This window comes from Hoplias malabaricus, chromosome 3 (assembly GCF_029633855.1).
Source record: "Hoplias malabaricus isolate fHopMal1 chromosome 3, fHopMal1.hap1, whole genome shotgun sequence".
NCBI lineage: Eukaryota > Metazoa > Chordata > Actinopteri > Characiformes > Erythrinidae > Hoplias > Hoplias malabaricus.
The window spans coordinates 57,508,926-57,520,795 of record NC_089802.1 but is presented as its reverse complement, the minus strand read 5'-3'; the positions used below and the strand labels follow the sequence as shown (position 1 = coordinate 57,520,795).

At 37.5% G+C, this 11,870-nt stretch overlaps 1 protein-coding gene across 1 annotated transcript; it reads right to left on the bottom strand.

Annotated features, from left to right (window-relative positions):
* Positions 1-3,535: 3,535 nt before the first annotated feature.
* On the bottom strand, positions 3,536-11,870 carry pgm1 (phosphoglucomutase 1). The gene is made up of 11 exons (XM_066666544.1): positions 11,513-11,870; positions 10,230-10,392; positions 9,350-9,493; positions 9,118-9,243; positions 7,821-8,011; positions 6,984-7,138; positions 6,751-6,866; positions 6,234-6,369; positions 5,276-5,459; positions 4,839-4,973; positions 3,536-3,928 (listed from the first exon to the last, which is right to left on the bottom strand). The coding sequence occupies exons 1-11, from the start codon at positions 11,756-11,758 to the stop codon at positions 3,839-3,841; spliced, it is 1,686 nt and encodes a 561-aa protein (XP_066522641.1). The 5' UTR covers positions 11,759-11,870; the 3' UTR covers positions 3,536-3,838.

The window sequence follows — 11,870 nt, the reverse complement described above, 5'->3', positions numbered from 1 at the left end:
TATCACGTTTTTTTTTCTGTCCAGGTGCATGTGCTGTTTTTCATTTGGATTTTTTAAATGTAATTCCTAGTTCATTCAGCCAATTTCCTAAAGTTCTGTCAAAGCCCCCTGTTGCTGCCTCATTGTTTTATTTTGCATTATCTATTGTTAGGGCATATAACATATATATGTATATATTTATTTCCTGATATTTTGACATATTTTTGCCCAGAAAAATTCATTCAGATAAATATGGCTCAGAATTTCAAAGTAACTTTGTAAATGTCTTCTGGAGGAGATGCTGTTTTGCATAACCCTGAGGTTCCTTTTTTTTTAAATGATTGAATTATTTTTGCACTCTATAATCTGATATTATTTGAGGCTTAGATACTTAATAAGTTAACTTCTAACAGCTGTCTATTCAACCAGCCAGTTCTCCACTGCTTTAGAACTGAAGAAACACTGGTCTGTGTTAACACAAAAATTTGAATAAAGATGTAGTAGACAATGGTGTTAATGTGAGAAAAGCTGAAAGCTCTCTGATCTACATTGGTTCAATCCAATGAATGGACTACAAAGAACCATTCATAAGAATTGGCTTTGAAACGAGGCCTATGACTGAAAACACCACGTTACTGCCATTACCTGACGTAATGATGGCCAATCAAAATATAGCCTGCAAGCCATTAGTGTCTGAGTGGTGGAGAACTTTGTGTCTCACTATGTGTCACATTATATCTGTAAAGCACAGAAACTTACGAGGAAGAAAACCTTCACTATTTTACCTAAACGCAAAAAGAAACTGGATGGTCCCACTGTCAAAAAGCCGTGACTTTTACTCATTGAAGAACAGGGTGAACGGGGCCTAACAAATCATGCAGAGCAACAGATGGACTACAGTCTCTAATTGTAGAATTACAAGGAGCTACTTTATTGTCAGTGGAACTGATGAAATGGACAATGAATGTAGATACAATGTCCTTTTAAAGTTATGGCTGATGAGTGTATAATCTACAGTTCATATTTTTGAAAACCATAGTTTTACATGTTGGGCATTGGTCACAACTGATGTCCTTTTTACTGAACATAGCACCATCATAAATTTATATTAAGAGTATATTTGTGCAAGATGCAAGCAGACAGCTAGTTTCAACAATAGCTTTAAAAAACATATCCAATTCCAAAGCCCCTCTCTTGTCCCCCTAAAAATGTTTCAGACCCGTTCAAATCAGTCTGCAAAGAGGATTATGGTTAAATCAGTCTTTACAGACTAACCGTTTTTGAAAGCTATTGTGGTGTGGATAATATGTATAAAAAGGCTGAATATATTTTATTACGCAAGTTCTCCAGCGGCGTTTCATTCCACCACCATAACCACATCCTTCTACCTATCTGAGCTGATTGGCTGAATCCGGCATTCCTGAGGTGATTACTATCACAGTCACTGAGACTTACACTGAGGAGTCCTCCATCAAAGAAGTGTGCAATTGACTCAGTAAGATTTACATTTTAATATAAATACAACTTTCAAATGTTGATCTGCCACATGTATTATTCATTTTGTTCATTAATGAAATACAGTTTCAGAAGAGTGTGACTGATCACAAAGATAATTATTTGCAGTTGTTTTCAGGCCAGTGTGGCTGGAGATGACTCACTAGTGGATGGATGTGTGTAGCAATCCTAGTAATAATATTCATGTTTACATGATACAAACATTACTGCCAGATATGGATGTTTAAAAATAAATTATACAATGCAATGATGTGCAATTCATTTAAATTCTGTATTTAACTGAAAACAGTACAAAGACAACATTTCATATGTTGACACTGAGATATGTTTTAAAAAATATTCATTTATTTATAATAATTTTAAATATATATTTAGAGACGCCAGCAACACCTTAAAAAAAGTTGGGACACGGGCATATTAAGCAGTGTGTTGCATCATCTCTACTTCCCACAGCACCTGAGTAGTTACTATAGTTTTGAAAGTAAAATATTTTCCCATTCTTGCTTGATTTAGAATTTCATATGCTCAAAATTTTGGGTCTGAGTTACAGTATTTTTCTTTTCAATTTCAATAGGTCTGAATTAGTTTTGCACCTTTCGTTTACAATGGAACAATGCTGTAGCCTTCCTTGAAAAAGACATTGTCTGGATGGCAGCATATTGCTCCAAAACCCTGCATATCTTTCAGCATTAACAGTGCCTTCAAAAATGTGCAAGCCGCCCAAATCATGTGCATTAATGCACTCCCATACCATTACAGATGCTCACTTTTGAACTGTGTGATCATAACAAGGCAGATGGTCTCTCTCCTATTTAGACTAGATATGGCATGCATGATTTCAACATAGAATTTCACATGTTGATTTGTCGAATCCCAGGTCATTTTTTCACTTCACCTCAGTCCATCTGAAATGAGACGGGTTCCTGGGATCAGTTGATGTTTCTGGATTCTGTTTATATATGGTTTCTTCTTTGTTGATTTGTGAAAGTAGCGACAAACCATGTTCCTAATGAATTTCCTCAGCAGTGGTTCTGAGCCAATGAAGTTATTTCCCTTACAAATACCTGTTTTTAAATTAGAGGCACGAAGATCACAGTCAGACAATATTGATTTTGTGTTTCTCTATTTGCTGGTGCAGTATTTCCCAAAATGTGGAACCCCTTCCCAACTTTATTTCTGAAAGACTGAGATTTTTAAACCATATTATATCACTGACCTGTTGCCAATTACCCTCTTTACTTATTTATTTAGTTAGTTAGTAGCATCACATAACTTCAGCAGTCATTTATTTAACAATCCAAAGTTTAACAAAGATCACTTTGTCACTGGTAGTCTGACCTCCTCTGCTGCAGAGTAGCGTCTAGAAAGATTTACAAATTGTTATAATGTTGCATTGATTTGATTGCATTTAGATACAAGATAATTATCAAGGCTAGGTCCTGAAGTTGCATGATTACGTCCGAGTTGCAAACACTAATCCATTTTATGCCTGGAGTGGTTGAACAGGACTCCGCCACACTCCAGAGAATGCTTTTCCACTGCTCCACATTCCAGTGCTGAGAGGGCTTTATATGCTTCCAACTAACTCATCATTGGGTAGGGTGCCCTGAGACTTATGCTATTGGCAGTGGCTTTCAGTGGATATTATGCAGTCAGTGTCTACATAGTTGACTGACTGTGCGGTGGATGAAATTTCATGGTAGCAAATTGCCAGATAGATTTGGTGTCCAAATTTTGCTTCCTTATCTTTGGAACTACATGAATAGGGAACAGCCTGTTGTCTAAATGGCTGACTGCAACATTCATTCTGTTCATTTTCACTAAGTCATGTGTGCCTTTTTTTTTTTTACTTGAGTAGACTGAGATGTTTTGTTGAAGATTCATTAGCAGCATTAGACTTGTAGCACCACTGCTAAACTATATTGAGTAAATGGTAAAGTAAACACAGAGGATATGTAACAGATGCTAATGTATGTTACTAATTTTGTGAGGAGTAGTAAAAAAGAAAGAAAACACCCATGTCAAAAACTAGATAGTAGGTGGTTTTAATGAGTACCTTTTCCACACATACCAATACAAGTGCTTACTTAATTCCACAATATAATATTGTGTTTAATATGATCTTTATCCATTTATTCACAGTGACTCAAGACGTTTTATTGCAACTAGGAAACACAAAGAACATGTGATGGGTGATGGACTCGTTTGATGGAAAATGAGATGGTGGCAGTTGGTGGGACATATAGGCTATAGGCCTTGTTATAGATCTGGAGCAAGGCAATGCTGGCTAGACTGAGCTGAGGTCTGTGTTAGATCTGAGTCATGATAAAGGCCTGTGAAATCTTTATGTGATCACAGTAGGGCCAGTGCGACCAGTCTTCTCCTGGAGCTGAGAGATCCTGAGGGCGATGTCCACCAAAGGAGCCAACATTACCTAATGAACACACATAACGCACACTGTAATAACAGTTTAATGTAATGGAATAGTTCACTCCTTTCAGTCTCCCCCACAACACACAATAAAAATGACTTCATGACTTCTTTATGGCCATGTACTTTTCCTCCTCCTGTTTAGTTCCCCTCTACATTGGCCCTGATGCTGCAAGCTGTAACTCAAGCCCAGACATTAACTGAGAAAGTGAGACAGCTGCTGGGCCCAAAAAGTAAAGCATGACCAACTTTTGCTGTCTGTATTTAGACTGGGTGCATTTGAGGGTGATTCTGTATGGCAGGTTGATAGCTCTCTGATCAGTCTGAAACTCAAAAATAATTCTGCTCAAAAGAAGATTTTCACAGGGTTCATGGCTTCACCTGCTGTGAGCGTTATCAGGATTCTGCCACAGCCAATCACCACACAGCTGCATGTGAGCAGTCACTTAAAGGGCAGACCCTTCTAAATTTCTGTGTTTTTTTTTTTAGAAAGAGTGATTGATGATGGGAGAGTAAATGAATTTCCAGGGAATGTTTCCTTAGCTTAAATGTGATTAAAAATATATATATATTTCCTGGACTGAGATTTAGCCAAAACATTACCTTCCAGGCTTCCGTAGTAATTATGCAGATGTCACACTGCTGAATTATGCCATATAACCAAATCAGTTCACTAGTCATACTGTATTTGTCAAGAATCACTTCCACTGCCAATCAACTGCATCTAATACCAGAACAGTAGACATTTTATAATAATAATCATGTGGTATACAATATACACTGGAGTACTAAAGTTTTTTTGTATGTGAACTACAGTTATCCGTAAGGTGGCTTCGGTACATTCTTACTTATTTCTTGTGGCATATTTCCACAGAGTCACTTTGCAAAAAAAATGAGAGCTCCTGAAAGTCTACCTGTGGATCGTGATAAATCTTCTGAGGGTCTTTCTCATAACTGTCTATGTAAAGCCTGATAGTTGCACCGGCACTGCCTGTCCCACTGAGACGGAAGATGATACGAGAGCCATCACTGAAGATGATCCGCAGGCCCTGGAAAGAAAAAAGGACAAGCATGTCAAGAATAATGGTCAACGTACTGGATATTAACTTCACCATAATATTTTCAAGTAAAGATTGTTCTGTTCCAGTGTTTAAAAAAATATTAAATGATGAGAATTCTCTCGCTCCAAAAACAAATCAAACTGTTACAACAGCAGGTGGGAGGAAACTAATTTCAGATCAATGTAACACTGAAAAAATAAACACTTCAAGCTTCAATTCCCTTTTCAGCTGTCAGAAATTCCACACTGCCAGTTTACAAAATAAGCACAGATAAAGTGGCACCAGCTCACCTGTCCCTTTGAGACACTACCATCCACTGGGTCTGTGTATTCAAAGTTATCAGCTTTCTCCACTTGATATGTTTTATCCCCTGAGGAGAACTTCTGTCCAATGAAGGATTTATCAAACATGGTGTTCTGTAGGTCTGCAATCATCTTATTTGCTGCATCAGAGTCCACCTCCTCATAGTCATACCTACAAAGCAGTACAAAAAATAATCCACCATGAGAAAGGCTGAAAGGAATCTTATTTATAAAGCTGTCAGCAGGCATGTAAATTTAAGATAAAAATATTAAAAGGCTGGATCTTCCCAATTTTTTAATTAGAGATGTAGTATGCAAACATTACATTTTCATAGATATCATTAACTCGTGAATGCGTACAATCCATACATTTTGACCAAGCTATAAAAACAAAAACTGTTTGAAATATCTATATTTGTGATGTCTTGAAATCCTAAAAAAAGACAACAGGAGACCAACGAAAATGTCATTATTTTATATACCTGCATTTCAATATGAGAATAAGCATACATTTTATATATATAAAACATTTGTGTTAAGGCTTTTTGTGTTTATCCTGTATTATGTCCAGAATTTTAAGGGAATGTTTGTATAAAAATTACTCTGTAAATAAATATTATATTAATATATTCAGTAGGTACTGTATGACATATAAAGAAAAAAGAAAAAGGAGTGCGTGTATAAGCCACAACATACATTCATGTAAAATAGATTTGCAGTTCTGTGCACTTATACAAAATATTTCTGATCCTCCACCAGAGGGCAGGCAAACTACAGAACTGAATTTTCGAAATAACAATAATAATAGGCGCCGCCTCCAGGGTGTATGCTTGCACCCAATGATTCCAGGTAGGCTCTGGACCCACAAATACAGATAATGAATGAATGAATGGATGGATGGACAATAAAAATAAATGAAATAAAGTTTTGATCATGAATCAGTCACCTTGTGAAGAAATTCCTGCCAAACTTCTGCCAGTGTTCTTTCATGATGGCCTCCACACTCTGTTTGCGAGTGGCCAGAATGGACAGCCAGGCAAGCACTGCCCACAGACCGTCCTTCTCCCGGATATGATCAGAGCCTAGCACACAACACATTTACGATAAGAGAGAGAGCAGAAGAATACCCAGCACAAAACACTGTTTTCCACACTTTTTAGGAAAAAATGTTAAAAAACAAGAGAGGAAATCATGGCCTAGAATTATGCTTAATATCCAAATTACACAAAGGATATAATTACCCAATCTGTCTCTCTCATATATATATATATATATATATATAAATATATATATCATAAAATAAAGCAAGTCTAATTTTAAGATTAGACTAAAAAATTAAATTAATCATAATAATGTGCAGAAAATTGTCCAGTTTTCATATGTTGTCCTGGGGCATTCAAAATTTTCAATATGAATTCATGTTGTTAAACAGACTTGTCTACAGCTGCAGTGGGTCCACTCACCAGTGCCAAAGCTCTCTTCTCCACACAGAGACAGTTTACCAGCATCCATAAGATTCCCAAAGAATTTCCAGCCTGTGGGTGTTTCATATAACTCCATCTTTAGAGTCTTGGCCACACTACAATGTATGCACAAAATTAGAGGCATGCCAAAACCTGTAGTGTTTTCTCACTATTTTAACAGCCACATGAGTGAAACTATAGAGGAAATGGACAGCCGTGTAGGCTGATCTTACTTGTCTAGAGCACCACTGGTGGGCATACTGCGAGCTAATCCTTTAACACCAGTTTTCTGGAAGTATGGGATGCAGGTGATATTAGCACCAATCACTGCCACAGAGTCAGAGGGGTTGACGAAGAATCCATGTTTACCTAGAACCATGTTACGATCCTGAATAATAAGAGCAGAGTGAAAATGAGAGTCAGATAATGAGTCATCACCAACTTAAGCTAAAGCTCTGAGTATCAGTACTAGTACACACTGAGGTGTTTTTTAAATATATATTTATATCAATAATATATATAAGAGCCTTTATCAATAAACAATTTCATTCAGTACTATATGCAAGGATCAGCATTGCCTTTAAGAATAAAACTAATGAAACTAGAATAGTAAGAGGTGACATACCAAAAACCAAATATGCACATCTATCTGATTAAAGCCAAATAAATAGCCAAAATATGTGGGTCAATGTGATCAAACAATGAAAATCTGTCTCGTGTTGAAAAACAAGATTCCTTCATGACACTGCCTAGTTTGTAGGGTATAATAAAAAAGTGAGAGATTTGCTGAAAAATATAACTGACTACATTTTGTTAATGTTTTGTAGATAGATACATAATTCTGGTCAGTTTCCAACTTCAAATGTATTGGCCCAAGAGGCAAATGTTTATACTTGTCTAATCTTTACCGTATTTGCTTCATAATCATAATAGGCACCAACTCAAAAATACATATTTCCAATTTATCCCCGGCTAAAGAAACACTTTTTTTTTGCTAAAGGCACACTCTTTAGCAGAAAAATATTTTTAAAATCTCTCCATCGTGAGAACAGAAAAGCAGGAACACTTACACCATCACCGTCAAAAGCTGCTCCAAAGTCATATTCACCTCCCTTCATAGTGTTGACCAGGTCAGCAGCGTAGGTCAGATTTGGGTCAGGGTGGTGACCCCCAAAGTCCTCAGAGGGGGCACAGTTGACGGCAGAGTTGGCTGGGGCCCCCAACTCCTCACACACTATCTTTTTCACATAGGGGCCCACCACTATTTATCCAGGAAAAATATATACAAAAATGTCTAAAATCATATAAGCAATCATTTTTTGTGCAAGTCCATTTTACTCAAACAGGTGTGGAAAAAAAAAACTACAAATCAATTTTATTTTAATGATAGTATGTATTAAATAAATTTGAGAGAAAATAGTATCTCCATTTGAATATAACTATATCCTTGCTGTTGGAATAAAACCACAAATCTCCAATTTTGACATTTTTCTCTTTCAAACAAAAAAGGCCAGCATACATAGTTCAACAGAACATAAGATTAAACTTGTTAACATATATTGACATTTAATATCATTTGTTCCTTCACCTAAACTTGCTGTTTTGAAGGTGGAATTGTTTGTGGAAACTATAATAACATGGAAAAACTCAATGTGTTAGCATTTTCATAATTTGCTGTTGTGTGAAGCTAGTTTTGTGGTGAAGCAAATAACCACTGTTGTTACTCCAGTACAAATACAATTTAGCATAGTTTAATGAGTTTTTAAATTCCTATTGGCTTTGAGATTTGTGATGAGTAATATGAAGGTCACAATGAAAGTTTAAAGATTAAAAAAATCTATTTTATGTTTTGGAAACTTAATTAAACGTTTTTCCATTTTTATAAATTCTTGTATAAAATTTAAACCTTCTTCTGTATGTTACACTCATCCAGTATGTCTCTAATACATTGCCAAAATCTATGTTTCGTAATCTAAACGATGTCACATGGTTCTACTGCTTCTAAATCATCTGAAAATATAAAATATATAAGGCATGTAAATGTATTTCCTGTAATTTGCCCAGGCATATGGAAAGTTTAGCTTATGAAAGAAAGAGTATGAAATATTCATCACAAAAAGGCTTTTCACCATTCAGTAGATTTCCAGAGATTTCCATGGGACGCCTTTTCTATGACATTTTATGGAAAGGTCATTTTTGATAGAGCCAAGCAAATAGAGCCACTATAAATGCTGCTGTATTTAGTTTATACATTTTTTTAATTTCCACAAAAAACAGCAGCAGTAAGGGCCACAGAATAACTGCTACTGATACAATGCAGATAACAATAGTACAGTTAAACAACTTATTTTGTTTGAAGATCCTCACCTCCGTGCATTGCGTCTAACCGGACATTGATGCGATTGGATCCAGATAGTAACTCCTTCAGAGCAGCAAAGTCAAAGATGTCTCTGAGCATCTCAGCGTATGACTCCACTGAGTCCACAATCTCCACTATGGTAAAACAAAGAGATAACAATAATAAAAATCTCTAATGAAGTAATAATAAACTGCCCTGATAAATGTTATGTAAAGTGAGAAACAAGATGCAAAACTGTACCTGTGAAGGGCTTGAAAGTGTCCACTTCAAAAGTCTGTTTGCCAATGGTGGACAAATCCACCTTAAGCTCTGGGCAGATGTGGTACTCTTGAAGGCCTTTGCTAATCTGGAATATTTTATCAGTAATGCCCTCTGGTGCAGGCCCTAGAGAAGACAATTTTGGAAGTTTAGAATTTGTGATCCCATAATTCTTCCTTGTGATGGGATAAGAAATGTATGAATTTTGGTTCAGTTAATATTCCTGATAATGTTATATGGTACATTCACTCACTTTTATAGACCTTAAACAGCTTTACAGTAGTAAGTCCTCAGCATAAATGTTCCAAATGTGTTCAGGATGACATATACATATTTTTTTCTGGAAATGATTCTGAAGTTATTCTCTTTAACACTGCCATCAACAAAGGAATGGGCAAACAGGTTATGATTATAAAAACATTATTACCATTACATGTAAATCATCATACCCAAAGATGTTTGTATAGATGTATATAAGGTACACCCACCTTTCAGTCATTGGTCATTTTCTCATGTATACATACAATACAACTAGAGGGTCATCTATGAGAAAATGATTTGTATAAAAGGATAGGCAAAACTAAGCTTAAGATTCAGCCAACACCTTATCAGTCAATATTGTTCTATTTTATTATTAATTATTATGAATGTAATATATTATAATTAATGCCTAATGCATTACTTTGAATAATTGTTAATAAGGACCAAAATAAATTAAGTGTACCATTCCTTGTCCTGGATGAGCAACTCCCCCAAGAGCAAAATGACACAGAATGCCATCACTATGCCATGTGACAGGTTTTCATTATAACACTGAATATGTACTAAGCCAAATCAAACGTCAGTATTCAGACTAATGTACCTCCACTGGAGATGTTATACTTGATGCCAAAGTCTCCATTGGGACCACCAGGGTTGTGGCTGGCCGTCAGAATGATCCCGCCAATCGCTTTAATTTTGCGGATCACACAGGACACTGCGGGTGTGGACATGATCCCATTCTGACCAATGACCAGTCGGCCAATCTGACAAAGAAAGGTTCAGAGAAATAAGCAGTAATGTTTATACATGGTTTTAAGATCACATTCTTCAGATTTGAGTATATAATACACATAGGGTAAAAAGAATCTAAGCAAGGTTAGGAAAACATGATTGGCAGTTGTCAACAAGGTGGTGTTTTCAGAAACATGACTGGCTGACAACATTTCTGAATGTTATTGGGATAACTTGGATTCTGAGAAGCAGACAATTTCTAAACAAGAATGAACTTTGAAGGTAAAAAAGGGAAAGAATAATGGATGGACTGATTCCTTTCTTTATCCCATTTGGAGAGTTGTGTGAGGAAGCAGCTGAGTAGAAAAAAAAAGACATTCCTGCAGATTTATTTGAAAATCTCAAACTCCCACAAGATTGGGAACTGTAATAAAGGGACGGCTTTAAAACTGAAAAATCTGGATTATACTTGGTGTTGAAGAACTGAACCTTTCCCCAACACATTTACTGTAAACCACATTTTATTCTTCGCCCCCGAGGCTAAAACCAGAATACTCTGTATTTAAATGCTATTTTCACCTAGAAGCGGAATAAATGAAAAGTGGTCTCTGGTATTTGCACAGTGTATCCGCTGTTTTGACTGTAGTGCTGCGTGCCAGCTCTCACGCGCCTCATTTGCGCAGACTCAGTGAGGACTCGGCAGAAGCTCGAGCGCCGCCACTCTGCGGTAGTGTAGCAGCAACGGCAGTAGCAGGCGACTGTAAGAACAGTCACACTCTCCAGACAGCGGCTAGATTTTCTCGCAACCTTCTCGCCTAGAAATGTCAAAGGTGTCTCTACTGTGGCGGTGACCTCAGGGGAACAGTTAGCCAAAAAAAAAACCACCTAGGTCAATTTGGTCATTTGAAACAGGAGTGTGTTAACGAAGCTCCCTGCTCGGGGTCAGTCCAGTGTCCAGTTTTAGAACAGGGTTTTCGAGCACACTAAATCGTTACAAATGGGTTTTGAAACATTGGACGTTGCGAAAGATGCTCTCTGCTCTCTCCCACCGCACGGAAACGCAGCCTGCACTCAGTGAGATATCGCTGCTAAGCTAGCTACAGTACCCCACTGTTTAGAGGGCACAGGAGTGACACAGACCCAGTTACTGACCCCATTGGCCGCAGCAATCTGGACGATTAGCTGAATGGCATCCTTCATGAAGAAGCGGCCGTCTCCCCCCACCACCAGCGTGCCCTCCTGCCTCTGAGCGGGCTCCACGGTGGAGATAATGCTCTGGATGAAGTTCTCGGCATAGTGCTGGTTCTGCTGGAACACCGTCACCCTCTTCCGCAGGCCGCTGGTGCCCGGCTTCTGGTCCGTGTACGGCTTGGTTTTCACGACGGTTATCTTCACCATTTTGCACCAGCAGCTCGCCTGTGTGTCCAAAGCGGGATGTGGGCCGTGTCGGTGTCACCTCCCCACGAATACACACACACACACACACACACAAGTCTGTTACAGATCAGTC